The sequence below is a fragment of the Rhinoderma darwinii genome, chromosome 8, assembly GCF_050947455.1.
Source record: "Rhinoderma darwinii isolate aRhiDar2 chromosome 8, aRhiDar2.hap1, whole genome shotgun sequence".
In the NCBI taxonomy this organism is placed as follows: domain Eukaryota; kingdom Metazoa; phylum Chordata; class Amphibia; order Anura; family Rhinodermatidae; genus Rhinoderma; species Rhinoderma darwinii.
In genome coordinates, this window is record NC_134694.1 from 63,378,567 (window position 1) to 63,405,760 (window position 27,194).

The 27,194-nt window shown below is 41.3% G+C and overlaps 1 protein-coding gene across 2 annotated transcripts in view; it reads right to left on the bottom strand.

Annotated features, from left to right (window-relative positions):
- The window catches only part of TEX11 (testis expressed 11), a 963,534-nt gene that overhangs the window by 131,741 nt on the left and 804,599 nt on the right, over positions 1–27,194 (bottom strand). For both annotated transcript variants that reach the window (XM_075835681.1, XM_075835680.1), the window contains exons 25-26: positions 1,385–1,457; positions 400–549 (exon numbers count right to left, since the gene is read on the bottom strand). In XM_075835681.1, coding sequence (XP_075691796.1) covers positions 400–549; positions 1,385–1,457 — 223 coding nt within the window. The remainder of the gene's footprint in view (positions 1–399; positions 550–1,384; positions 1,458–27,194) is intronic.

Genomic DNA, 27,194 nt, shown 5'->3' on the forward strand with positions numbered 1-27,194 from the left:
GCTGTTGCATTGTTTTTTTGCTAAAAAAAACAAGTCCAATCCATGGAGGTCCCACATCGCAACTTACAGGACTTAATGGATCTACTTATAACTTCTTGGTGCCAAATACCACAGGACACCTTTCAGAGGTCTTGTGGAATCCTTGCCTTAACAGGCCAGAGCTGTTTCGGCGGAAAGAGGTGGACCTACAACATTTTAGGCAAGTGGTTTTAATGTTATGGCTGATCAGTGTATATTCATTATTGATTTTGTTCAGGGGTTAGGTGTTAATTCTGTGCTAGTTGTACACATTTTACTTTTAAATTATTTTATAATTTATCTGACTTCATATAACCTCTTCCAACTCTACCTTTTTGCTAAGTGAATATGATTTTGAGTTTGTATTTGTATTCTACTTACATGCAATGGATTCCAGAGTTTTAATGTCTAGGCTGGGCAAATTCCACACTGACTTCAATACAGCTTCCAGCCCTGGGTCATTTAATTTTGCTCTTGCTTCAAATTCATAAAGGAGCAAAATAATCTCAGTAGGGTCTACAGAAAAATCACCTTAGAAAAAGGAGAAAATATTATACAAGCATTTGCTGTCTATTCAAAATATTTCAAAACAATTTAGCATTTTATTTGCTGAAGCCATGAGGCTGAATGTCTAACTGAAGTCAAGTCAATAGGATTAAGCTGCAGTACCAGGCGTATGTATGGTACTGTGCCTGTGTAAACAATGATGAGAGCGTGGCTTCTTCATTCCATTGATCCTAGGGGGAGTTGGAATCTTACTAATCAAATATTGATAACTTATTTTTACGGGTTTCCAACAGCCCACTGTATTTATACAGCGGGTGGTCCAGGTCCTTGAAGCCCGCAGAATAGTACACCTACAGTGCAGGCTTTAGCCTGCAGAGCACTGAGTGATGTCATAAAGGGGGCATCATTTTGGAAATTTCTCCTGAGCAGCCAAATAGTTTGTATTGTATTTCATCCTGATGTGTTAAGGACTGAGCACCCTTGAAAAATAAATTTGGGGATCAAAGAATTAGTGAAAGAATTAATAGCCCTGGTATGTTAAATGATCCTACTTGGTTAATTTTACTAATAAAAAACATTTTCCCAGAGTTTCACTTTAAGAGTGCCTCCTGAAAGGCAATTTTTCACATGTTCACATTTTCACATGTCATAGGCCCCAGTACAGCGACAGCAATGCTGCACTAATTTTCAGAACCAATTCCCTCTTTTCATATCTGCAGAGCACTTAACAGATTTAAACAGAGGGACATGTAATCTGCAGAGCAGCATTGTACTAAAGCCTTGCTCAGTTACTGTAAAAGGAACATGTGAAAACTTGGCTTCCAATGATCAAGCATATTAACTAATGACAATTATATACCTGTAGATTGTAGGATTATCCATATCTCTCGACACAGGTTAATATTATCCAGTGAGTTAATAAGTAGCTGTACCTAAAAAAAAAATGAATACAATAATGTGTTATGCAGCTAACTTATGCAGTTAAGTGAAGAAAAGAAGAAAGCAAAAAACTATTTGTTAGTAAAGCTCTATTTGCAAAATGAGTTTGGAAATTCCTTTCTAATAAGTTTTGTAGCTTTCTTTTTCTCTTTTTGGCAATAATATTAGTTTGGGTTTTAAATGGACATTAATTATTAATTTATTTTAAAGCACCAGGGCGCAACTGTACATATGAACTACAGAAGGGTTTAAATACATAGCATGAATAAATGATAAAAACAAGCAAATACAATAAACAGGAGCTAAATGGTTAACAGACTGATGCAGAAAGATTGAGGGCCTAGCCCGGGAAGGCTAACAATCTACGAGAAAAAGGTAAAGGAGACAGAAGATGGGGATAGAAGCTGCTTATATTGGTACGGTATGTAGTGGAGACAGGTTGTAAGCTTTTCAGAAGAGTTGGAGACCCCCAGAAGTCAGCAGGATGGCCTGTCACCTGTTAAGCTGGTTATACACGGCCGACAGCTATTCCTCCTGAGGCATGCACTCCTCTGGCAATGGCTTATCTAATAACGAACAAAAGGATCGGCATGTTGAAATTGAACCTACTTGACCCTTCTCTCCCTTGACATCTGCGGTCGGTGGAAAGTCGGAACGCCGCCATACACATTAGATGGTCGGCTACCCCTGCCAAAATAGTCAGGTTCGGCACACATACATCTCATGTGTATTGCCAGCTTTACAGTAGGAATGGACACATTTTAGCTTTCCTCCATGGTAATAAGAGAAGACAAGATAAGAAAGACTTTATTGATCCCAGAAGGAAACGGTTTGCCATCTATGTGTCTATGGTTCTTCGTGGTTAGGAATCACTGGTTTTTGGCAGGTGAATAATTTAGTGGAAAGCAACAGGCATTTTCTCTTACAACTGGTGAACCCCTTCTTGTTACATGGTCAGGCGATCAGCTAATTGCAGAAGCTGCTTAGTTCAGAGAAAGACTTGTTTTGCTTAAGCAGTTATTAAGGGATTTCTAGTAGTGTCATATATGTGATCTTCTCCACGAACAAACATAGACACACAGATGCAATAGATATTAGAAAGCTACAGGGTATTTCCGGTCATGTGAGCAGTGACGTCAACCGCAGCCTCCATCGCTCCGCTCTGACTACCTATCTCCGACCTCTGAGTCTATGTGCTCTATTCTCCATGGGCTTGTATTGCTCGTGCCGCCTTGTTCTGTCGGCACTTCATTGTGTGCCTGCTCTGCTCCGCTGCTTTGTAGGGGCGGCCTCCCTTGTGCTCCTGGTCCCTGGCTCTGTTCCAGCATCCCGTTCTGCTGCACTTTACTCTTCTGTGCTGGCTGGCAAGATGATCTCCCTGTGCCACTGTCCTTGCTATTTTACAGGCTGCAGGCTTCTATGCGCGATTCATTGGGGACTGGCATTCCGTTTTGCTGTGCTTCACTCTGCTTTGCTGGCTGGGGGACCTCTTGCCTCTTCGTAAACCACTGCATACATCAAAGACCTGGACTATAAGGGTATGTTCACACGCCCTATTTACGGACGTAATTCAGGCATTTTACGCCTAGATTTACTTCTGAAAATACGGCTCCAAACCGCCGGCAAACATCTGCCCATTGAAATCAATGGGGTTACGACGCCCGTGTCAAAGAAGTGCATGTCACTTCTTGAGACGTAACTGGACCCTTTTTTCTTTATTGACTCCATTGAAAAACAGCTCCAATTACGTCCGTAATTGACGCCGCAAAAAACGTGCGTACGAGCAATTACGTCTGAAATTCAGGAGCTGTTTTCACCTGAAAACAGCTCCGTAATTTCAGGCATATTGGACGCTGCCGTGTGAACATACCCTAAGATTAATATCTACAGAGCCATCAGGAAACCATTATTGAGCAGGAAAGTACCTATTTTGCATTTTTTTTCTATACTATTTGTGTCGTTTGTTTTTTTCTGAAAAGCAAATGAAAGGAACTTATTTCTTCTCAAATGGGTGAATTGATCTGATATTATAAAACTATGAAGTGATGGTTTCTTTGAGAAAATTTTGGTCCTTCAGAAGAAAAGCAGCTGAATTAAAAAGGTGGGAAATTGGTGAATCTATATCTATTGCAGATCCGGTTTAGCTGCACTTTATATTGGAGGTGTGGGCTTGATATTGCAATACCCAAGTCTGGAAGGGTCAGCTGATTATATTTTTGAATTGAGTCTCCTAAGCCAAAGGAGTGAACTGCCAATAAGAGTATGAATAGAGGAAAAGGCAAAAATGCAGCAGCGGGTCCTGGCACAAAGAGAGTGAAAGTAGATTGTCAACTCTACAATCAGCATGCTTTTAATTTATTCTCTTGTGTCTTGTACTATACATTTTTACTAGGTATCTGATGTACCATCTTTCCTCAGTTTGATTGCCTCCATATAGGAAATATAAGCTTTAGACCCAGATGACCCCTCATAATACGGACTGAGAAGATAACAAATCTACTGTTCCCTGACGTAGAGTCAATATTGATAATTTTGTTACCCTTCTCCTTCCCTTTTCTCCATTGAGACTTGTTTTATGTCACATGCTTTTTCTGATGAATCTCATTTGCACATTTTTTTGCTATGGCATATAAAATGTGATGTATAATAATTTCTATATCTATACTCCTATCAACTTTTTATAAAAATTTTTTTTTTTAAGAAGTGACCTCATTAAACACTGCAATAATACTCACTTTATGAGGTTCATTATAGCTAGCACTGGACTGTAATATCCATATACATAATTTGTCAAATCCTTCTAACCATTTACTCTGGTTTATATACACTGTACAATTCGAGGGATATTTTCTCTCCCCCTCTTTTGAATGTCCCTATTCACATAAATGTACACTACCGTTCAAAAGTTTAGGGTCACTTAGAAATTTCCTTATTTTTGAAAGAAAAGCACTGTTTTTTTTCAATGAAGATAACAATAAATTAATCAGATATACACTCTATACATTGTTAATGTGCTAAATGACTATTCTAGCTGCAAACGTCTGGTTTTTAATGCAATATCTACATAGGTGTATAGAGGCCCATTTCCAGCAACCATCACTCCAGTGTTCTAATGGTACATTGTGTTTGCTAACTGTGTTAGAAGGCTAAAGGATGATTAGAAAACACTTGAAAACCCTTGTGCAATTATGTTAGCACCACTGTAAACAGTTTTGCTTTTTAGAGGAGCTATAAAACTGACCTTCCTTTGAGCTAGTTGAGAATCTCGAGCATTACATTTGTGGGTTTGATTAAACTCTCAAAATGGCTAAAAAAAGAGAGCTTTCATGTGAAACTCGACAGTCTATTCTTGTTCTTAGAAATGAAGGATATTTCATGCGAGAAATTGCCAAGAAACTGAAGATTTCCTACAACGGTGTGTACTACTCCCTTCAGAGGACAGCACACACAGGCTCTAATCAGAGTAGAAAGAGAAGTGGGAGGCCCCGCTGCAAAACTGAGCAACAAGACAAGTACATTAGAGTCTCTAGTTTGAGAAATAGACGCCTCACAGGTCCTCAACTGGCAGCTTCATTAAATAGTACCCGCAAAATGCCAGTGTCAACGTCTACAGTGAAGAGGCGACTCCGGGATGTTGGCCTTCAGGGCAGAGTGGCAAAGAAAAAGCCATATCTGAGACTGGCTAATAAAAGGAAAATATTAATATGGGCAAAAGCACACAGACATTGGACAGAGGAAGATTGGAAAAAAGTGTTATGGACAGACGAATCGGAGTTTGAGGTGTTTGGATCACACAGAAGAACATTTGTGAGACACAGAACAACTGAAAAGATGCTGGAAGAGTGCCTGACGCCATCTGTCAAGCATGGTGGAGGTAATGTGATGGTCTGGGGTTGCTTTGGTGCTGGTAAAGTGGGAGATTTGTACAAGGTAAAAGGGCTTTTGAATAAGGAAGGCTATCACTCCATTTTGCAACGCCATGCCATACCCTGTGGACAGCGCTTGATTGGAGCCAATTTCATCCTACAACTGGACAATGACCCAAAGCACACCTCCAAATTATGCAAGAACTATTTAGGGAAGAAGCAGGCAGCTGGTATTCTATCTGTAATGGAGTGGCCAGCGCAGTCACCAGATCTCAACCCCATAGAGCTATTGTGGGAGCAGCTTGACCGTATGGTATGCAAGAAGTGCCCATCAAGCCAATCCAACCTGTGGGAGGGACTTCTGGAAGCATGGGGTGAAATTTCTCCCGATTACCTCAGCAAATTAACAGCTAGAATGCCAAAGGTCTGCAATGCTGTAATTGCTGCAAACGGAGCATTCTTTGACGAAAGCAAAGTCTGAAGGAGAAAATTATTATTTCAAATAAAAATCATTATTTCTAACCTTGTCAATGTCTTGACTATATTTTCTAGTCATTTTGCAACGCATTTGATAAATATAAGTGTGAGTTTTCATGGAAAACACAAAATTGTCTGGGTGACCCCAAACTTTTGAACGGTAGTGTATGTATTAAACAAACTTTTTTTTAATACATACAACACTGAGCACTTGCCATTCCTTTGGTTTGGTCCTTGAGAATTTTTTGAATCGGCAGGAGTAGTTACGTCAGTAGTGGACTAGTAATACGTCACCTTCGATCTTCTTCCTAGCTGCCCAATGAGGTGCGCACTCCACCTGTACGCGACCGGGGTGTCGCCTGCCCCTTTCCCACCTCACATAGCGCACTGCGTATGTCCGGTATTCCTGGTATGCGTCAGGAACCCGGATGTGCGCTACGGCGCTGGAGGCCGGAAGTGGGGCATGCCTCACTTCCGGTTGCGTCTGTGGACAAGCGCCGCGATCTCATAGGCACTGAATAACAGCAGGATACACCTGGGTCTTGTCCTATTTAAGGCCAAGACTGCAACAGGACACCATGCACCCCCTGAGGAAGCACACATCACGAAACGCACGTTGGGGTTCCATGCATGGTATTTAGGCTTTCATGATCATTGATATGGGTAAGGTTTTCTCTATTTCTCTGACATTCAGGTTTTCCCTTACTTTTCCCAGGACTATAGTGTCCACAACTTAATGGGTCTCTACATGAGGGGTCAGCCACCCATAGGATAATCTACCTCCCATTCCATATATCCTCATTGTTAGGATCACAGTGCATTTCTTTATTGCTGCAAATATATGGATGGTCTGTTTTCCTGTTTTACCATGTAACATTATAGAGTCTTTCTATTCATTACGTACCTTTTTAAATGTTTGTCTTATACTTGTGATTACTAAAATTTTTATATTTTTATATATGCGGCTTCGTACTCCGCTTTTCCTCTGTATAAATCTCTTCTCCATGGGCTTGTATTGCTCGTGCCGCCTTGTTCTGTCGGCACTTCATTGTGTGCCTGCTCTGCTCCGCTGCTTTGTAGGGACGGCCTCCCTTGTGCTCCTGGTCCGTGGCTCTGTTCCAGCATCCCGTTCTGCTGCACTCTACTGTGCTGGCTGGCAAGATGGACTCCCTGTACCCCTGGCCTTGCTATTTTACAGGCTGCCGGCTTCTATGCGCGATTCATTGGGGACTGGCATTCTGCTTTGCTGTGCTTTTGCTGGCTGGGGGACTTCTTGCCTCTTCGTAAACCACTGCATACATCAAAGACCTGGACTATAAGATTAATATCTACAGAGCCATCAGGAAACCATTATTGAGCAGGAAAGTACCTATTTTGCATTTTTTTTCTATACTATTTGTGTCGTTTGTTTTTTTTCTGAAAAGCAAATGAAAGGAACTTATTTCTTCTCAAATGGGTGAATTGATCTGATATTATAACACTATGAAGTGATGGTTTCTTTGAGAAAATTTTGGTATTTCAGAAGAAAAGCAGCTGAATTAACCTCTTCCCGACATCCGCCGTATATATACGGCGCTGCCGGGAAGGTGTTCCCGCAAAGCGCAGTACAGTTACGTCGCAGTGATGGTGCGGGCTCAGAAGCAGAGCCGGCACCATCACCGTGGGGTGACAGCTGTATTATACAGCTGGCACCTTCCTGTAACTGCCAGGACCGGAGCTATTCTCTGATCCGGCTGATTAACCCCTCAGATGCTGATTAACCCCTCAGGTTTTAACCCGACCGGCAACCCAGCGACGCAATCGCTGGGTTGCTGTGGCAATCCGAGACCAGATAATGGCGTCCGAGTCTGCCTTGTACGGGAGCCAATGAGGACCCGCCTGCGGCGTGTCCTCATAGGCTTGCGGTCAGTGAATAACTGACAGCGTTAATACACTGCACTACATATGTAGTGCAGTGTATTAGAGTAGCGATCGGGGCATCAGGCCCTCAAGTGCTCTAGTGGGTCAGTAAAGTAAAGAAGAGTTAACAAAAATGTCGTAAAACAATAAAAACACACACGTTTTCAAATAAAAAAAAAGCTAAACTGACTTTTTTCCCATAGTAAGTCTTTTATTATGGGAAAAATCGTAAAAATGAAAAAAAAATTATACATAATCGGTATCGCTGCATCCGTAACGACCCAAACGACAAAACTATTATGTAATTTATCCCGCAAGGTGAACGCCGTAAAAAAAACAAAACATGAAAAACAACGGCAGAATCTTTGTTTTTAGGTCTCATCTCCTTCCAAAAATAAGAATAAAGCGAACATGTAATTTAGGGCGCACTGTGGATGCCGAAAAAAAACCCAATAAAAAACTATTCCAGAATTGCTTGTTTTTGGTAATTTACTTTACCAAAAAATGAAATAAAAAGTGATCAAAAAGTCGTATGTGTTCTAAAATGGTACCAATAAAATCTAAAGCCCGTCTCGCAAAAAACAAGCCCGCACACCGCTCAATCAACTGAAAAATAAAAAAGTTATGCCACTAGTAATGCTGTGATGAAAAAACATCTCAATGTGCAGGCCGGAGGGGAACATTACTTCAGTTTCAGGGCCTTAGTATTTAGGAACTAGGAAAGGGAAGGGACATAGCACATCCGCTGGAAGCGAGTGTGCCCGTATTATACCAGCGCAAAACTTTCCCAGCAATATTTCCTAATCTAAGAAGGAGAAAAAGTCCCCAAAAGGTGCTCAGTGTTACAAAGGGGATAAGAATGAAAACCGTTTATCAGTGTGACACCGGCCTGTGCATAACGGATTGCTTCACATCGTAACACACATCTATGGATAATTGTATTATTTACCCCATTATTATACTCTCTTATTATGCCCTGATGTACTCCGCACAGATTACATATACCACCACATTATAAACTGAAATACCAGCAAAACCCCAAACAGAACTACTACCAAGCAAAATCCATGCTCAAAATGGCGGTCTTTCCCTTCTTAGCCCTACAGTGTGGCCAAACAGCAATTTATGTCCACAAGTAAGGCATTACCATACCCGGGAGAACCCGCTTAACAATTTATGGGGTAAGATTCTCCAGGGGCACAACATATTGTGCGGTGATTAGGCATATCAGTGGAAAAATTGCAATTTTCACTTTGCACCATCCACTGCGTATTCATTTCTGAAAAACACCTGTGGAGTCTAAATTCTTACTACACCCCTTGATAAATGCCTTTAGGGGTGTAGTTTCTAAAACGGGTCACTTTTGTTTCGTACATCAGTGGTTTTGCAAATGCAACATGCTGTCCGCAAACCATTCCAGCAAAATCTACGCTCCAAAAGATAAACACCTCTCCTTTTCTTCTGAATGCTCTCATATATGTAAACAGCTGATTATAACGACATATGGGGTGTTACCGTACTCGGGAGAAATTTCTAACTACATCTTGTTGGAAAAAAAATTTATTTTTCATTTTCATGGCTTAATTCTAATTAATTCAGCAAAAAACCATTGGGATCAAAATTTTTACTATACCCCTAGATGATTCCTCAGGGGGTGCAGTTTCCCAAATGGAGTCACTTTTGGGGTGTTTCCACTGTACTAGTACTACAGGGGCTCAGCAAATGTTACATGGCGCCCAGAAACCATTCCAAAGTCCAAATGGTGCTCCTTCCATTCTGAGCCCTACCGTGTGTCCAAACAGATGTTTATGACCACATATGGGGTATTGTTTTACTCGGGAGAAATTGCTTTACAAATGTTGCAGTGTTTTTTCTCCTTCAGTCCTTGTGGAAATGAAAAAAAATTACCTAAACCTACATTTTCTTTGAAAAAATGTTGATTTTCATTTTTACGACCTACTTCCAATAAGTTCTGTAAAACACCTGTGGGGTCAAAATGCTCACTATACCCCTAGATAATTTCCTCAAGGGGTATAGTTTCCAAAATGGGGTCAATTGTTGGGGGTTTCCACTGTTTTGTCCCCTCAGGGGCTTTGCAAATGCAACATGGCCTCCGCAAACCATTCCTGCTAAATTTGAGCTCCAAGAGCCAAATGGTGCTCTTTCCCTTCTAAGCCCTGCCGTGTGTCCAAACAACTGTTTATTACATGTGGGGTATTGTTTTACTCGGAAGAAATTGCTCTACAAATGGTGTGGTGCTTTTTCTACTTTAGTTCTTTTGGAAATGAAAAAAAATTAGCTAAACCTACATTTTATTAAAAAAAATGTAGATTTTAGTTTTCATGGCCTAGTTCCAAAAAATGTTTAAAAAAACCTGTGGGGTCAAAATGCTTGCTACACCCCTAAATAAATTCCTCGAGGGGCGTAGTTTCCCAAATGGGGTCACTTTTGGGGGGAACTGTTTTAGTTCCACAAGACCTCTTCAAAGCTGACATGGTGCCTAAAATATATTCTAATAAAAAGGAGGCCCAAAATCCACTACGTGCTACTTTTGCTTCGGAGGCTGGTGCTTCAGTCCAGTAGCACACTAGAGCCACATGTGGGATATTTCCTAAAACTGCAGAACCTGGGCAATAAATATTGAGTTGCATTTCTCTGGTAAAACCTTCTGTGGTACAAAAAAAATGGATTCAAAATTAATTTCTGGAAAAAAATAATGAACTTTGTAAATTTCACCTCTAGTTTGCCTTAATTCCTGCGCAATGTCTAAAGGGTTAAGAAACTTTCTAAATGCTGTTTTGAATACTTTGAGGGGTGCAGTTTTTAAACTGGGGTAACTTATTGGGCGGTTTCTAATATCTAAGGACCTCAAAGCCACTTCACAACTGAACTGGCCCCTGTAAAAATAGCATTTTGACATTTTCTTGAAAATGTTCTAAGCCTTGTAACGTCCTAGAAAAATAAAAGGATGTGCAAAAAATGATGCCAAACTAAAGTAGACATACGGGGGATGTTAATTAGCAACATTTTTGTATGTTATAACTGCCTCTCTTACAAGCAGATACATTTAAATTCAGAAAATTTTAGCAATTTTTCACTAAATTTTGGTGTTTTTCACAATTAATAACAATGTATTGGGTAAATTTTGCCAGTAACATAAAGTCCAATGTGTTACGAGAAAACAATCTCAGAATAGCTTGGATAGATAAAAGCATTCCGGAGTTATTACCACATAAAGTGAAACATGTCAGATTTGAAAAATGAGGCTCTGTCTGGAAGGTCAAAAGTGGCCACAGCGGGAAGGGGTTAAAAAAGGTGAGAAACTGGTGAATCTATATCTATTACAGCTTCGGTTTAGCTGCACCTTATATTGGAGGTGTGGGCTTGATATTGCAATACCTATGTCTGGAATGGTCAGTTGATTCTATTTTTGAATTGAGCCTTCTAAGCCAAAGGAGTGAAATGTAAAAAAAAAAAAAGAGGAAAAGGCAAAAATGCAGCAGCGGGAAAAATGGGGGGGGGGGGGGGGGGAAGGGAGTAACTTAAATGAAAGTGTTGGTGAGAAACTTGGGAAGTTTGCATGAAGACCTGAAGGCACTAGTAGTGACATAAGTACACTCCATTTTGACATTACAGATACCGTTAATATCTCAGCTATAAACTCTCCATGCAAGGTAGAGATATAGGCCGATTCTAACACAAGCATGGAGGATGATAAAGTTTCTTTCTATATTAAATGCGACTAACCCCTTAATGACTCAGCCTAGTTTGGGCCTTAAAGCTCAGAGCCCATTTTTCTAATCTGACATGCGTCACTTAGTGGTAACAAGTTTGGAATGCCTTTATTAATCCAAGCGATTCTGAGAATGTTTTCTCGTGACACATTGGACTTTAGGTTAGTGGTAAAATTTGTTCAATACGTTCAGTGTTTATTTTTTTTTAAATAGCAAAGTTTACAGATTTTTTTTTTTAAATTGCAGTTTTCTGAATTTAAATGTATCTGCTTGTAAGGCAGATGGTTATACCACCCAAAATAGTTACTAGTTAACATTTCCTCTGTGTATAATTTATGTTGGCATCGTTTTTTGAACACTTATTTTTCTAGGACATTACAACACTTAGAACATAAGCAGCAATTTCTCATATTTTAAAGAAAAATTTTCTTAGTCATTCATTTGTAAATTGCCTGACGAAGGGGCCTCTGCGCTCTGAAAGCTTGCATATAGAACTTTTATGGTTAGCCAATAAAGGTATCATACCTACTATACTTTTGTCTTTTTAGACAGAAAAGTATTTAACATTGCATATTGTTTCTGGCTAACACGGTACTACACTATTTTTTACTGTACTTGAAGAAAACTTCAAAAGACTTTTTTTTTAGGTACCAGTTCAGTTGTGAAGTGGCTTTGAAGGGTCTATGTATTAGAAACCCCCATAAAACACAGCATTTTAAAAACTAGACCACTCAAAAGTATTCAAAACTGCATTTAGAACATTTTTTTTAACCCTTTAGGCGTTTCACAGGAATTGAAAGCAAAGCAGAGGTGAAATTTACAAATTTCATTTTTTTTATGCAGAAAATCCTTTTATATTCAATTTTTTTCTGTAAAATAGAAGGTTTTACCAGAGAAACGCAACTCAATATTTATTGCCCAAATTGTGCAGTTTCCAGAAATATAATAGAACCAAATTAAGTAACCCTATGTGTAATGGTCCGTGTAACACGAAAATAGAAAACCAATTGAGAACAAAACACGACCGTTAGATACAAGATTAACCCCTTCCCAACATTTGTCGTAAGTATACGTCATGGAAAGCCAGTGCTTCCCGCAAAATGTCGTATACTTACGACAAATGGATGGCACCGGCTCAGAAGCAGAGTCGGTGCCATCATCCCCAGATGTCAGCTGTATCTTTCAGCTGACACTCTACTGTAATATCGGGGACCGAAATTAGCTTCGATCCCCACCATTAACCTCTTCAATTCAGCGGTCAAAAGCGATCGCTGCATTTAAGGTGTTTGCAGCTCATCGACACCCCAGCAATGAAATCGCTGGGGTGTCGGTGGCTGTAATGACAACCGCAGGTCTAATAGTGGCCTCCCAGTAAGCCTAGTACAGAAAACTTTCAGTCCCGTCCAGAGGCGGGGCCTAAAAGGCTTCCGTAGCCACCGGCAAGATGGTGCCTGCTCAGGAGATGAGCCAGTGTCATCAGCGGTGGATGTCATCTGTGTGTTACAGCGGACATCCACCTGTAATGGTAGGAACCAGAGCTAGCTCCGATCCCTGCCATTAACCCCTTAGCTGCAGCGATCGAAAGCGATCGCTTAATCTTTGTGGTTATTAGCAGTTCGACAGCTGTGCCCTGCAATCGCATGGCTGCCGACTGCTACTATGGCAACAGTAGACCTAACAATGGTCTCCTGCTCTGCCATTACGAAAGCCGATTAGGCTCCGCCCGAAGGCGAAGCCTAATCGGCTTGCTGTCAGTGCACTGCATAGGTAGTGTAATGTATTAGAAAAAAAAAATCTGACAGTTTAGTCCCCTAGTGGGACTAAAGACAGTGTAAAAAAAAAAAGTGTGAAAAAAATAAAAGTTTCAAGTAATAAAATAAAATCGCCCTTTTTCCCTTATCAAGTCCTTTATTATTGAAAAAATAAATAAACCATACATATTTGGTATCACACATCTTTGGATTATTTTATTGTTTGCCCCATTATCATACCACCTGAGTATAATCCTGATGTACTCCGCCCAGCTCACATATGCCCAAACATTATAAACCGAAATACCAAGCAAAACTACTACCAAGCAAAGTCTACGCTTCAAAAGCCAAATGTCGCTCCCTCCTTTCTGAGCCCTACAGCGTGTCCAAACAGCAGTTTACTGGCACATATATGGCACCGCCATACGCGGCAGAACCCTTTTAACAATTTTTGGGGTGTGTGTTTCCAGTGGCATAAGCTGGGCATGACATATTTGCCACTGAATTGGCATAGCTGGGGAAAAAAAATAATTTTTACTTTTTCACCATCTGCAGCGCATTCATTTATGGAAAAAGACCTGTGGGGTGAAAATGCTCACTACAACAATTAATAAATGCCTTGAGGGGTGTAGTTTCCAAAATGAGGTCACTTCTCATGGGTTTCTTTTATTATTTCACATCAGAGCCTCTGCAATTGTGAACCAACACTTGGTAAATTGCCAAATTAGGCCTCAATTTTGCATGGTACTCTTTCACTCGAATGTCCAGGCAAAAGGTTAGTGCCCCATGTAGGGTGATTCTAAAACCGGGAAACACAGCATAATAATTAGAGAGCTGTCTTTTCATGGTGGCACAAGCTGGGCACCACATATTGGCATATCTATGGAAAAAAATCCCATTTTCACTCTGCAATATCGAGTGCACATATTTCTGCAAAACACCTGCGGGGTTAACATGCTCACTACATCCCTAGGTGAATACCTTGAGGGGGTGTAGTTTCCAAAATGGGGTCACTTCTGGGGGGTTTCCACTGTTTTGGTCCCACAGGGGCTTTGCAAATGCTACATAGCGACCAGAAACTGAAATCTGCACTCCAAAACTGAAATGGCGCTCCTTTCCTTCTGAGCCCTGCCGTGTGCCCAAAAAGCAGTTTATGACCAAATATGGGGTATTGCCATACTCAGGAGAAATTGCTTTACAAATGTTGGGGTTCTTTTTCTACTCTTGTTTGCGCTAAAGCTACGTCTTATTGGAAAGAAATTTAATTTTTATTTTTACTGCCCAATTCAAATAAAATCTATGAATCACTACACCCCTAGATTAATTCCTTAAGGGGTGCAGTATGCCAAATGGAGTCCCTTTTTGGTAGTTTCCACTGTACTGGTACCTTAAGGGCTTAGCAAAATTATGGTGTCAAGAAACCAATCCAACATAATCTGTGCTCCAAAAGCCAAATGGCGCACCTTCTCTTCTGATCCTTGCCGTGTGCCCAAACAGCAGTTTATGACCACATATGGGGTATTGCCGTACTCAGGAGAAGTTGCTTTACAAATGTTGTTGTACTTTTTTTCCATTATTTGTTGAGAAAATGAAAAATGTTGAGCTAAAGCTACGTCTTATTAACCCCTTCCCGCCGGATCACGTATATAAACGTCATTAAAATCGGTGGCTTACCGCCTTTTCACGTAAATGTACGTCATGGAAATGAAGCTGGCTCAGGAGCTGAGCCAGCGACATCACCACCGGGTGACAGCTGTATGTTACAGCTGGCACCCTAAGGTATCGGCCAGGACCGGAGCTAGCCTCCGATCCGACCGATTAACCCCTCACATGCTGCGTTCAATAGAGATCGCAGCATGTGAGGAGTTTATAGCCACCGGCACCCCAGCAACGTGATCGCTGGGTTGCCAGTGGCTGCAAAGGCGATCGGAGGGCTAATGCTTACCTCCCGATCAGCCTGTAACGGAATCCTCCTATGCCCCGTCGTCGGCGGAGCCCAGGAGGCTTCCGGTAACATCGGCAAGATGGCGCCGGCTGAGCTTCCGGCTCAGAAGCTGAGCCGGCGTCATCAGCAGTGGGTGTCCGCTGTATGTTACAGCGGACACCCCGATCTATCGCCAGGAACCAGAGCTAGCTCCGATTCCTGGCATTAACCCCTTCGATGCAGCGATCCATTGTGATCGCTGCATCCTAGAGGTTTGTAGAAAATCGGCAGCCTTGCCATGCGATGGCAAGGCTGGCGACTGCTACCATGGCAACAGGAGCCCTAACAATGGACTCCTGTCTGCCATTACGTAAGCTGATTAGGCCCCGCCCAGAGGCGGAGCCTTATCGGCTTGCTGTCAGTGAACAACTGACAGTTCCAATACATTGCACTACATAGGTAGTGCAATGTATTAGAACATCAAACAAACAGTTGGACATTCAAGTCCCCTAGTGGGGACTAAAGAAAAGTGTAAAAAAAAGTGTAAAAAAAGTAAAAATAAAAGTTGGAAAACATACAATAAAAGTTTCAAATAATAACACAAAACACAATCGCCCTTTTTCCCTTATAAGTCATTTATTATTGAAAAAAAATAATAAAGCCATACATATTTGGTATCGCAGCGACCGTAACGACCTGAACTATAAAAATATTATGTTATTTATCCAGCGCAGTGAACTCCGTAAAAAAAAAACCTCAAAAACACTGCCATAATTACTGTTTTTTTGGTCACTGTCTTCCAAAAATTGAAATAAAAAGTGATCAAAAAGTCGCATGTATCCAAAAATGGTAGCGATAAAATCTATACCTCGTCTCGCAAAAAAACAAGCCCTCACACAGCTCCATCGATGAAAAAATGTAAAAGTTATGGCTCTTACAACTTGGCGACAGAAAAAATACATTCTCTTTCCAAAAGTAATTTTATTGTGCAAAAAGTTATAAAAAAGTTCTATAAATTTGGTATCGCCGGAATCGTACTGACCCTCAGAATAAAGGTAACATGTAGTTTATAACGTACGGTGAACGGTGTATATAAAAAAAAAAGTGGCACAAGCTGGGCATGACATATTTGACACTGAATTGGCATATCTAGGGAAACATTTTAAGTTGTACCTTCCGCAGCGCAATCATTTATGGAAAAGACACGTGGGGTGAAAATGCTCACTACACCTCTTAATAAATGCCTTGAGGGGTGCAGTTTCCAAAATGGGGTCACTTCTCAGGGGTTTCTTTTATTATTTCACATCAAAGCCTCTGCAATTGTGAACCAATACTTTATAAGTCGCCAAATTAGGCCTCAATTTTACACGGTACTCTTTCACTCCTGAGCCTGGTCGACTGTCCAGGCAAGAGATTAGGGCCACATGTAGGGTGTTTCTAAAACAGGGAAACACCGCATAATAATTGAGAGCTGTCTTGTTATGGTGGCACAAGCCGGGCACCACATATTGGCGTATCTAAGGAAAAATTCCCATTTTCATTCTCCCACATCGTGTGCACACGAATTTCTGCAAAACACCTGTGGGGTTAACATGCTCACTACACCCCTAGGTGAATACCTTGAGGGTGTTGTTTCCAAAATGGGGTCACTTCTGGGGGGGATCCACTGTTTTGGTCCCACAGGGACTTTGCAAATGCAACATAGCGACCAGAAACCAAATGCAGCAAAATCTGTACACCAAAAGAAAATGGCGCTCCTTCCCTTCTGAGCCCTGCCGTGTGCCCAAACAGCATTTTACGACCACGTGTGGGGTATTGCCGTACTCCACAGAAGTTGCTTTACAAGCGTTGGGGTTCTTTTTTTCCTTTATTTGTTGAGAAAATTAAAAATTTGGAGCTAAAGCTACGTCTTATTGAAGAAAAAGGATTTTTTTTATTTTCACTGCCCAATTCTAATAAAATCTATGAAACACCTGTGGGGGCAAAATGCTCACTACACCCCTAGATGGATTCCTCAAGGGGTGTAGTTTTCTCAATGGAGTCACTTTTTTGGCGTTTTCACTGTTTTGGTACCTCAGGGGCTTTGCAAATGCGACATGGCCTCCGCAAACCATTCCTGCTAAATTTGAGCTCCAAAAGCCAAATGGCGCTCTTTCCCTTCTAAGCTCCGCCGTGTGTCCAAACATCCGTTTATAACCACATGTGGGGTATTGTTTTACTCGGGAGAAATTGTTTTACAAATGTTGTGGTGCTTTTTCTCCTTTAGTCCTCGTGGAAATTAGAAAAAATTAGCTAAACCTACATAATCTTTGAAAGAATGACGATTTTTATTTTCACGGCCTACTTCCAATAATTTCTGCAAAAAACCTGCGGGGTCAAAATGCTCACTATACCCCTAGATAATTTCCTCAAGGGGTGTAGTTTCCAAAATGGGGTCACTTTTGGTGGATTTCCACTGTTTTGGCACCGAAAGAGCCCTTGAAATCTGACATGGTGCCTAAAATATTTTCTAATAAAAAGGAGGCCCAAAATCCACTGGGTGCTCCTTTGCTTCTGAGGCCGGTGCTTCAGTCCATTACCACACTAGGGCCACATGTGGGATATTTCTAAAAACTGCAGAATCTGGGCAATAAATATTGAGTTGCGTTTCTCTGGTAAAAACTTCTGTGTTACAAAGAAAATAGAATAAAAATGAATTTCTGCAAAAAAAAATGAAATTTGAAAATTTCACCTCTACGTTGCTTTAATTCCTGTGAAACGTTTAAAGGGTTAAGAAACTTTCTAAATGCTGTTTTGAATACTTTGAGGGGTGAAGATTTTAAAATGGGGTGACTTTTTGGCGGTTTCTAATATATAAGGCCCTAAAAGCCGCTTCACAACTGAACTGGCCCCTGTAAAAATAGCCTTTTGAAATTTTCTTGAAAATGTGAGAAATTGCTGCTAAAGTTCTAAGCCTTGTAACGTCCTAGAAAAATAAAAGGACGTTCAAAAAACGATGCCAATCTAAAGTAGACATATGGGGGATGTTAATTAGCAACAATTTTGTGTGGTATAACTGCCTGTCTTACAAGCAGATACATTTACATTTATAAAAATGCTAATTTTTGCAATTTTTCACCAAATTTTGGTGTTTTTCACTGGTAAATATTGAATTTATCTACCACATTTTTCCACTATCATAAAGTCCAATGTGTCACGAGAAAACAATCTCAGAATCGCTTTGATAGGTAAAAGCGTTCCGGAGTTATTACCACATAAAGTGAAATATGTCAGATTTGAAAAAATGGGTCTGGTCCTGAAGGCCAAAATGAGCTTGGTCCTGAAGGGGTTAAAGAAAAAGGATTGTTTTTATTTTCACTGCCCAATTCTAATAAAATCTATTTAACACCTGTGGGGTCAAAATGCTCACTACACCCCTAGATGAATTCCTCAAAGGGTGAAGTTTCCTAAATGGAGTCACTTTTCGGGCATTTTCACTGTTTTGGTCTCTCAGGGGCTTTGCAAATGCGACATGGCCTCCGCAAACCATTCCTGCTAAATTTGAGCTCCAAAAGCCAAATGGCGCTCTTTCCCTCCTAAGCCCTGCCGTGTGTCCAAACTGCAGTTTATGACCACATGTGGTCATATATTTCTTCAGGGACCAGTTCAGTTGAGAAGTGCCTTTTAGGGACTTATATATTAGAAACCCCCAATAAGTCACCCCATTTTAAAAAAGCACGGCAACATTTGTAAAGCAATTTCTCCCGAGTAAAACAATACCCCACATGTGCAAGCATAGTGGGTCCTGCCATTGTTATACCATCGGCAGCCCGCAATTGTGTCGCAGAACTGCCGATGGGTTTGTAGAAGTCTTAGAAGCCGCGATCGCTATTGAACACGGCTTCTAAGGGGTTAATCGTCAGGGACCACCGCGATCGGTTCATGCACACTGAATTGTGATAGCCTGCTGTCGGAAACAGAAGGTATCACAGCTCAAACACACACCGGCTAAAAATGGCGGTGTGCTAAATCAGGTCAATACTATTACTGAGCTGAGCACGAAAGATGCGCTCTGCCCGACGTAATAGTACTGAGCTGAGCGGGAATGGATTAATGTGTGTAATGAAAAATTGGGGGAGATGTCTACGCAGTTGGGATGCTTTGAGCAAGAAGTAACATTCATCAGGCATGATATCTCTAAAATAAAAGGAAGTATAAATGAAATGAAGAGAAAACAGGTCCTGGAAGAGAGAGAAAACATTTGTCTTAAATCTTTGCAGGAAATAGAGCATTTAATAAAGAAATGTTAAAAAAAAAATGGAGTTGATGGAAGATCGTGAAGGAGAAAGAACTTGTGACTCCTAGATTTTTCTGAGAAATCGGAAGGTAGTGATATTGGAGATTTCATTACAAGATGGCTAAGGGAGGTTCTGGATAAGGACACTTTCTCAAAATTTTTTATGATTGAACAAGCTCATAGAATTTCAACAGGTCCCCCAAAAGCGGGGTTTCCCCCCTAGACCGATATTGCTCATACTACTGGTTTTTGAGGACCGGGAGAAGATACTCTGGAATGCGAGAGTTAAAGGGACATTGATGTTCAATTCAGAAAGAATTGCTATATATCTGGACTTCTCATGGGAAACACAGAAAAGGAGTATATTTATCTTGGTTAAAAAAAGACTACAGCAAAATTAGATTAAATACTCAATGCTGTATTCTGCAAAGATGTGTATTGTCTGGGAAGGATCTAAAATGTTTTTTTGAAGTACATGAAGATATTCATATTTGGATGAACAGTTTATCTCTTAAATTGAGAAACTCAGAGGGGAAACTAGATATTAAGATTCTTTGATGGGGAGGAGTGGAGTGGTGGGGGGATAATAACCATGGGGGGAAAAAGGGAAGGAGAAAAGGGAGTATGTTCTCTAGGGAAAGAAGGGGAAAAAAAAGAGTGAAAATCCTTATAGGGTATACTATGATGGGGTGCAGGAGGGGTTGGAATAGGGAGCAAGGTGTGTTTTTGTTTGTGTGTTTTGTTTTTTTCTCTTACGATGGTTAAGATTATATCATGGAATATAAGGAGGGATGGAAAATAGGACTGTAATTTTTGATCTTATAACCCCTTCCCGCTCCTGGACATACTATTAGGTCATGGTAGCTGTATCGTTCGCGCTCCATGACCTAATAGTACGTCACGGGAGTAACGGCCATTTCGGCCGTCCTCCCGACACATACAGGAGCTGTGACAGCTGCTGTCTCGTACAGCAGCTGCCGCAGCTCCTACAGCGGGGACCGATCGCTGTGTCCCCGCTGATTAACCCCTTAAAAGCCGTGTTCAATAGGGATCGCTGCTTTTTAGGGGTCAAGCTACAATCGCCGGCCTGCTACATGATAGCGGCTGGCGATTGTAACTATGGCAACTGGACACCAAACAATGGCGTCTGGCTATGCCATCGACGGAAGCCTAGTGGGTCCTGACAAAGTCAGGACCCACTATGCTTGCTGTCAGTGAGTAGCTGACAGCTCTAATACACTGCACTACGCATGTAGTGCAGTGTATTAGAATAGCGATCAGGGCCTCCTGCCCTCAAGTCCCCTAGTGGGACAAAGTAATAAAGTAAAAAAAAAGTAAAAAAAGATGTGTAAAAATAAGAAAATAAAAGTTTTAAAAGTAATAAAAGTAAAAATCCCCCTTTTTCCCTTATCAGTCCTCTATAATTAATAAAAATAAACTATACATAATTGGTATCGCCGTGTCCGTAACGGCCTGAACTACAAAATTATTTTGTTATTTATCCCGCGCGATGAACGCCGTAAAAGAAAATAATAAACCGTACCACAATCACAATTGTTTGGTCACTTCACCTCCCCAAAAAATTGAATAAAAATATATCAAAAAGTCGCATGTACTGTACCTAAAAATGGTAATGATTGAAACTACAGTTCGTTACGCAAAAAATAAATCCTCGCACGGCTTTCTTGATGGAAAAATAAAAAAGTTCTGGCTCTTAGAATAAGGTAACACAAAAAGTGAATGATTTTTTATAAAATTTATTTTATTGTGCAAACGCCATAAGACATAAAAAAAACTATAAACATATGGTATCGCCGTAATCGTATCACCCCGCAGAATAAAGTGAATATGTCATTTATAGCGCACGGTGAACGCTGTAAAATAAATAGAATAAAAACTGATCAAAAAGTCGCATGCACCCCAAAAAAACTACTCAAGGGGTATAGTTTCCAAAATGGGGTCACTTTTGGGGGGTTTCCACTGTTTTGGCACCACAAGACCTCTTCAAACCGGACATGGTGCCTAATAAAAAAGAAGCCTCAAAATCCACTAGGTGTTCTTTTGCTTCAGAGGCCGGTGCTTCAGTCCATTACCACACTAGGGCCACATGTGGGATATTTCTTAAAACGGCAGAATCTGGGCAATAAGTATTAAGTTGTGTTTCTCTGGTAAAATCTTTTGTGTTATAGAAAAAAATGGTATAAAAAGGATTTTCTGACAAAAATAAATATGTACATTTCACCTCTACATTGTTCTAAATTTCCGTGAAACACCTAAAGGGTTCATAAACTTTCTAAATGCTGTTGTGAATACCTTGAGGGTTCTAGTTTCTAAAATGGGGTGTTTGATAGGGGTTTCTAATATATAGGCCCCTCAAAGCAACTTCAGAACTGAACTGGAACCTAAAAAATAAATAAATGAGGCAATACTTCGCTTCTTACATTATACTGATAATGAGCCGTTCCCACCCTGAGATGACCCCAGTTTTGACCGTTTGTATAAACGGAGACCCCTATTAGACCGTTTCAGTGCCCGGTTTTCCCAAGCATTCACCCCCGAGAATTGTATTTCTATTGATGTGTCCTTGGTACATTTTAAAGGGAGGCTTCAATTCCGCCAGTACCTGCCGAGTAAGAGGGCAAGGTATGGTGTGAAGATGTACAAGATGTGCGAGAGTGCATCAGGGTATACCTACAGATTTAGGATATATGAAGGGAAGGACAGCAGTATTCAGCCCCCCCAAAATGCCCCCCCCCCCTTACTGGGAGTTAATGCAAAAATTGTGTGAGATTAGGTGCACCCACTGCTGGACCAGGGTTACCACCTCTACCTAGATAATGTTTATACCAGCTTCCCACTCTTTAACTGCCTCGCTTCCAGAAGTACTGCGGCATACGGCACTGCTAGAAGAAATCTGAGAGGCCTCCCTAAGACTCTGCTTGGGCAAACACCCAGAAGGGGTGAGAGCAGGGCACATTCTAGCAGCAACATATGTGTGTCAAGTACAAGAGAGATGTCCTTATATTGACAACAATACATGACCACACCAGTACCCATGTACCCGTACGAGGTACCAGTACAGAGACCCCAAACCAGACTGCATCCTGGACTACAATAGGTACATGAGAGGGGTGGACTTGTCAGATCAAGTCCTGAAGCCCTACAGCGCCATGCAGTGTGGTCTAAGAAGCTGGCCGTGCACATCATACCGATGGCATTATACAATGCGTACGTGCTACGTCGATGTACAGGCAGGAGGGGAACTTTCCTGGAATTTCAAGAGGTGGTTATCAAGAAACTAAATTTTAGGGACCAGGAAGGGGGGGCTCCCAGTACTTCTGGAAACAAGGCCACACGCATCGCACCAGGGCAACCCTTTCCAGGAGAAGTTCCCCAAACTGGCAAGAAGGGAAAAAGTCAAAAGAGGTGCAAAGTCTGTTATAAGAGGGGGTTAAGGGAGGACACAATATATCAATGTGACACGTGTCCTGAAAAACGAAGGCTCTGTATGAAAGAGTGTTTTAAAATTTATCATACATCCCTTGATTTTTAATCTACCCCAGTTTTACATACCCTGATGCACTCCGCACAGCTTATTCCCCTCATCTTTCCCTTCTGAGCCCTGCTGTGTGCCCAGGCAGCTGTTAACAGCCACATGTAGGGTATTGCCGTACCCAGGAGAACCCACATTACAGTTTATGGGGTGTATGTCTCCGGTCAAAATGCTCACTACATCTCTAGATGAATGCCTTAAGGGGTGTAGATTTAAAACGGGGTCACTTCTCGGGTGTTTAAACTGTACTGGTACCTCAGGGGCTTCTGCATACATGACTTCGCACCAGAAAATCCCCAGTAGGCCAATGGTGGCCCTTTCCTTCTGAGCCCTCCCATGGGCCCAAACGGCAGTTTATCACCACAAATGGGGTATTGCCGCACTCAGGACAAATTGGGCAACAAAATTGGGTATTTTGTTCCCTGTGAAAATAAGAAATTTTGATCAGAAATTACATCTTATTGGAAAAAATGAAATTCTTTTCATTTCACAGCCCAATTCAAATAGGTGCTGTGAAAAAACTATGGGGTCAAAATGGTAACAACAACCATAAATGAATTCCTTGAGGGGTGTAGTTTCCAAAATGGAGTCACTTCTGGTGGGTTTCCATTGCTTTGATACCTCTGGGGCTCTGCAAATGCGACATGGCACCTAAAAACCAATCCAGCAAAATCTGCATTCCAAAGAACACACAGCGCTCCTTCCCTTCTGTGGCCTCCCATGGGCCCAAACGGCAGTTTATCGCCACAAATGGGGTATTGCTGCATTCAGGAGAAATTGGGCAACAAAATGGGGTATTTTGTTCCCTGTGAAAGTAAGAAATTTTGAGCTAAAACTACATATTATTGGAAAAAAGTATTTTTTTTTTACTTCCCAGCCCAATTCAAATAAGTTCTGTGAAGAAACTATGGGGTCTAAATGGTCACATTACCCATAAATGAATTCCTTGAGGGGTGTAGTGTCCAAAATGGGGTCAGTTCTGGTGGGTTTCCATTGCTTTGATACCTCTAGGGCTCTGCAAATGCGACATGGCACACAAAAACCAATCCAGCAAAATCTGCACTCCAAAGAACACACAGCGCTCCTTCCCTTCTGTGGCCTCCCATCGGCCCAAACGGCAGTTTATCGCCACAAATGGGGTATTGCTGCATTCAGGAAAAATCGGGCAACAAAATGGGGTATTTTGTTCCCTGTGAAAATAAGAAATTTTTATGAAAAAGGACATTTTATTGGAAAAAATGTCAAGTTTTACATTTCACAGCCCAATTCAAATACGTTCCGTGTAAAAACTGTCGGATCAAAATCGTAACAACAACCATAAATGAATTCCTTGAGGGGTGTAGTTTCTGAAATGGGGTCACTTTTGGGGGATTCCTACTGTTTTGGCACCTCAACACCTCTTCAAACCTGGCATACTGCCTAAAATATATTCTAATAAAAAAAGAGGCCTCAAAATCCACTAGGTGCTTCTTTGTTTCTGGGGCTTGTGTTCTAGTCCACGTGCACACTAGAGCCACATGTGGGACATTTCTAAAAACTGCAGAATCTGGACAATACATATTTAGTAGTGTTTCTCTGGTAAAATCTTCTGGGTTACAGAAAAAAATTAATACAATTGAAATTCAGCAAGAAAAATTAAATTTGCAAATTTCACCTCCACTTTGCTTTAATTGTAATCTGGTGACTGCGCTGGCCACTCCATTACAGAGAGAATACCAGCTGCCTGCTTCTTACCTAAATAGTTCTTGCATAATTTGGAGGTGTGCTTTGGGTCATTATCCTGTTGTAGGATGAAATTGGCTCCAATCAAGCGCTGTCCACAGGGTATGGCATGGCGTTGCAAAATGGAGTGATAGCCTTCCTTATTCAAAATCCCTTTTACCTTGTACAAATCTCCCACTGTACCAGCACCAAAGCAACCCCAGACCATCACATTACCTCCACCATGCTTGACAGATGGCGTCAGGCACTCTTCCAGCATCTTTTCAGTTGTTCTGTGTCTCACAAATGTTCTTCTGTGTGATCCAAACACCTCAAACTTCGATTCGTCTGTCCATAACACTTTTTTCCAATCTTCCTCTGTCCAATGTCTGTGTGCTTTTTCCAATATTAATCTTTTCCTTTTATTAGCCAGTCTCAGATATGGCTTTTTCTTTGCCACTCTGCCCTGAAGGCCAGCATCCCGGAGTCGCCTGTAGAAGTTGACACTGGCGTTTTGCGGGTACTATTTAATGAAGCTGCCAGTTGAGGACCTGTGAGGCGTCTATTTCTCAAACTAGAGACTCTAATGTACTTGTCTTGTTGCTCAGTTGTGCAGCGGGGCCTCCCACTTCTCTTTCTACTCTGGTTAGATCCTGTTTGTGCTGTCCTCTGAAGGGAGTAGTACACACCGTTGTAGGAAATCTTCAGTTTCTTGGCAATTTCTCGCATGGAATAGCCTTCATTTCTAAGAACAAGAATAGACTGTCGAATTTCACATGAAAGCTCTCTTTTTCTAGCCATTTGGAGAGTTTAATCGAACCCACAAATGTAATGCTCCAGATTCTTAACTAGCTCAAAGGAAGGTCCGTTTTATAGCTCCTCTAAACAGCAAAACTGTTTACAGTGGTGCTAACATAATTGCACAAGGATTTTCAAGTGTTTTCTAATTATCCATTAGCCTTCTAACACAGTTAGCAAACACAATGTACCATTAGAACACTGGAGTGATGGTTGCTGGAAATGGGCCTCTATACACCTATGTAGATATTGCAATTAAAACCAGACGTTTGCAGCTAGAATAGTCATTTACCACATTAACAATGTATAGAGTGTATTTCTGATTAATTTAATGTTATCTTCATTGAAAAAAACTGTGCTTTTCTTTCAAAAATAAGGAAATTTCTAAGTGACCCTAAACTTTTGAACGGTAGTGTACATGTCTCTGATTGTGTTTATGTCTCTTTGTAAGAGTGTGTGTTCAATATTAAAGTAGAACAGATAAATTGCAGATATCTGTGCTGCCTCCTATATACCCTGCTGCCCCCAATATACCTTTCTGTCCCCTATATATCCTGCTGCCCCTTATATAACATGCTGCCCTTTATATATCCTGCTGCCCCTTATATACACTGCTGCCCCTTATATACACTGCTGCCCCTATATGCCCTGCTGCCCCTTATATACTCTGCTGCCCCTTATATACTCTGCTGCCCCTTATATATGCTGCTGCCCCTTTTATACTCTGCTGCCCCTTATATATATGCCTCTGTGTGTGTGTGTTTATGTGTCTGTGGGTATAGTTATCAAAGATGACATTATCTGTACTCATAGAATTATCACTGTGTTATCTGTGGTGTTACATAGGACTGCAGGTAATGTCTACTACATTATATGTACTCAGTTATTACTGTGTGTTATCCGTGGTGTTGCATAGGGCTGCACGTGAAATCTACTACATTATCTGTACTCAGAGAGTTATGACTGTGTTATCTGTGATGTTACACTGGACTGCACGTGAAATCTACTACATTATCAGTACTGGGTATATATGGGTCTGTTTGTTAATGTGTTTTTTTTGCTTGTATATATGTGCCTTTTATGTACTTGTATAAGTTCCTGTCTGTGTATTTATCTGCCGGTGTGTCTGTATATATTCCAGAATATGTGTATGTATATTTGCCTGTATGTCTAAATATCTGTCTTTATGTATGTACAGTATATATGTTCCAGTATGTGTGTGTCTATATATGTGGTTAATTTTTGGTTTGTGTAGGGGGCGGCAATAGTCAGTCCCGCACAGGGCCCAATCCAACCTAAGGCCGGCCCCGGCTGTCACTGACCCTAGTCAGAAGGAACTCCACCACTCCCTGCGCCGCATGACCTCCTCGGCTCCTACGGTAAGTCACGCCAGGCAGAGCGGAGAGTGGTAGCGGTAGGCTACAACTCGCCGCTCTGTTTACAGTGTGGCACTAAGTACAAGGGGAGAGTGTGGTGCTATTTAAAAGGGGGGGAAATGTGGCGCTATTAACAAGGAGGGGAGTGTGGCGCTATTTACAAAGGGGCAGCGGGCTGTGTGTGTCACTATCTACAAGGGCGGAGAGTGTGCCGCTATCTACTAGGGGGGAAGCGGGCTGTGTGTGGCGCTATTTACAAGGCGGGCTGTGTGGCGTTATCTACAAGGGGGGATGGGTGTGGCACTATATACAAGAGGGGGTGTGTACCGCTATTTACAAAGCGGATGTGTGTGGCACTATCTACAAGGGGGGCTG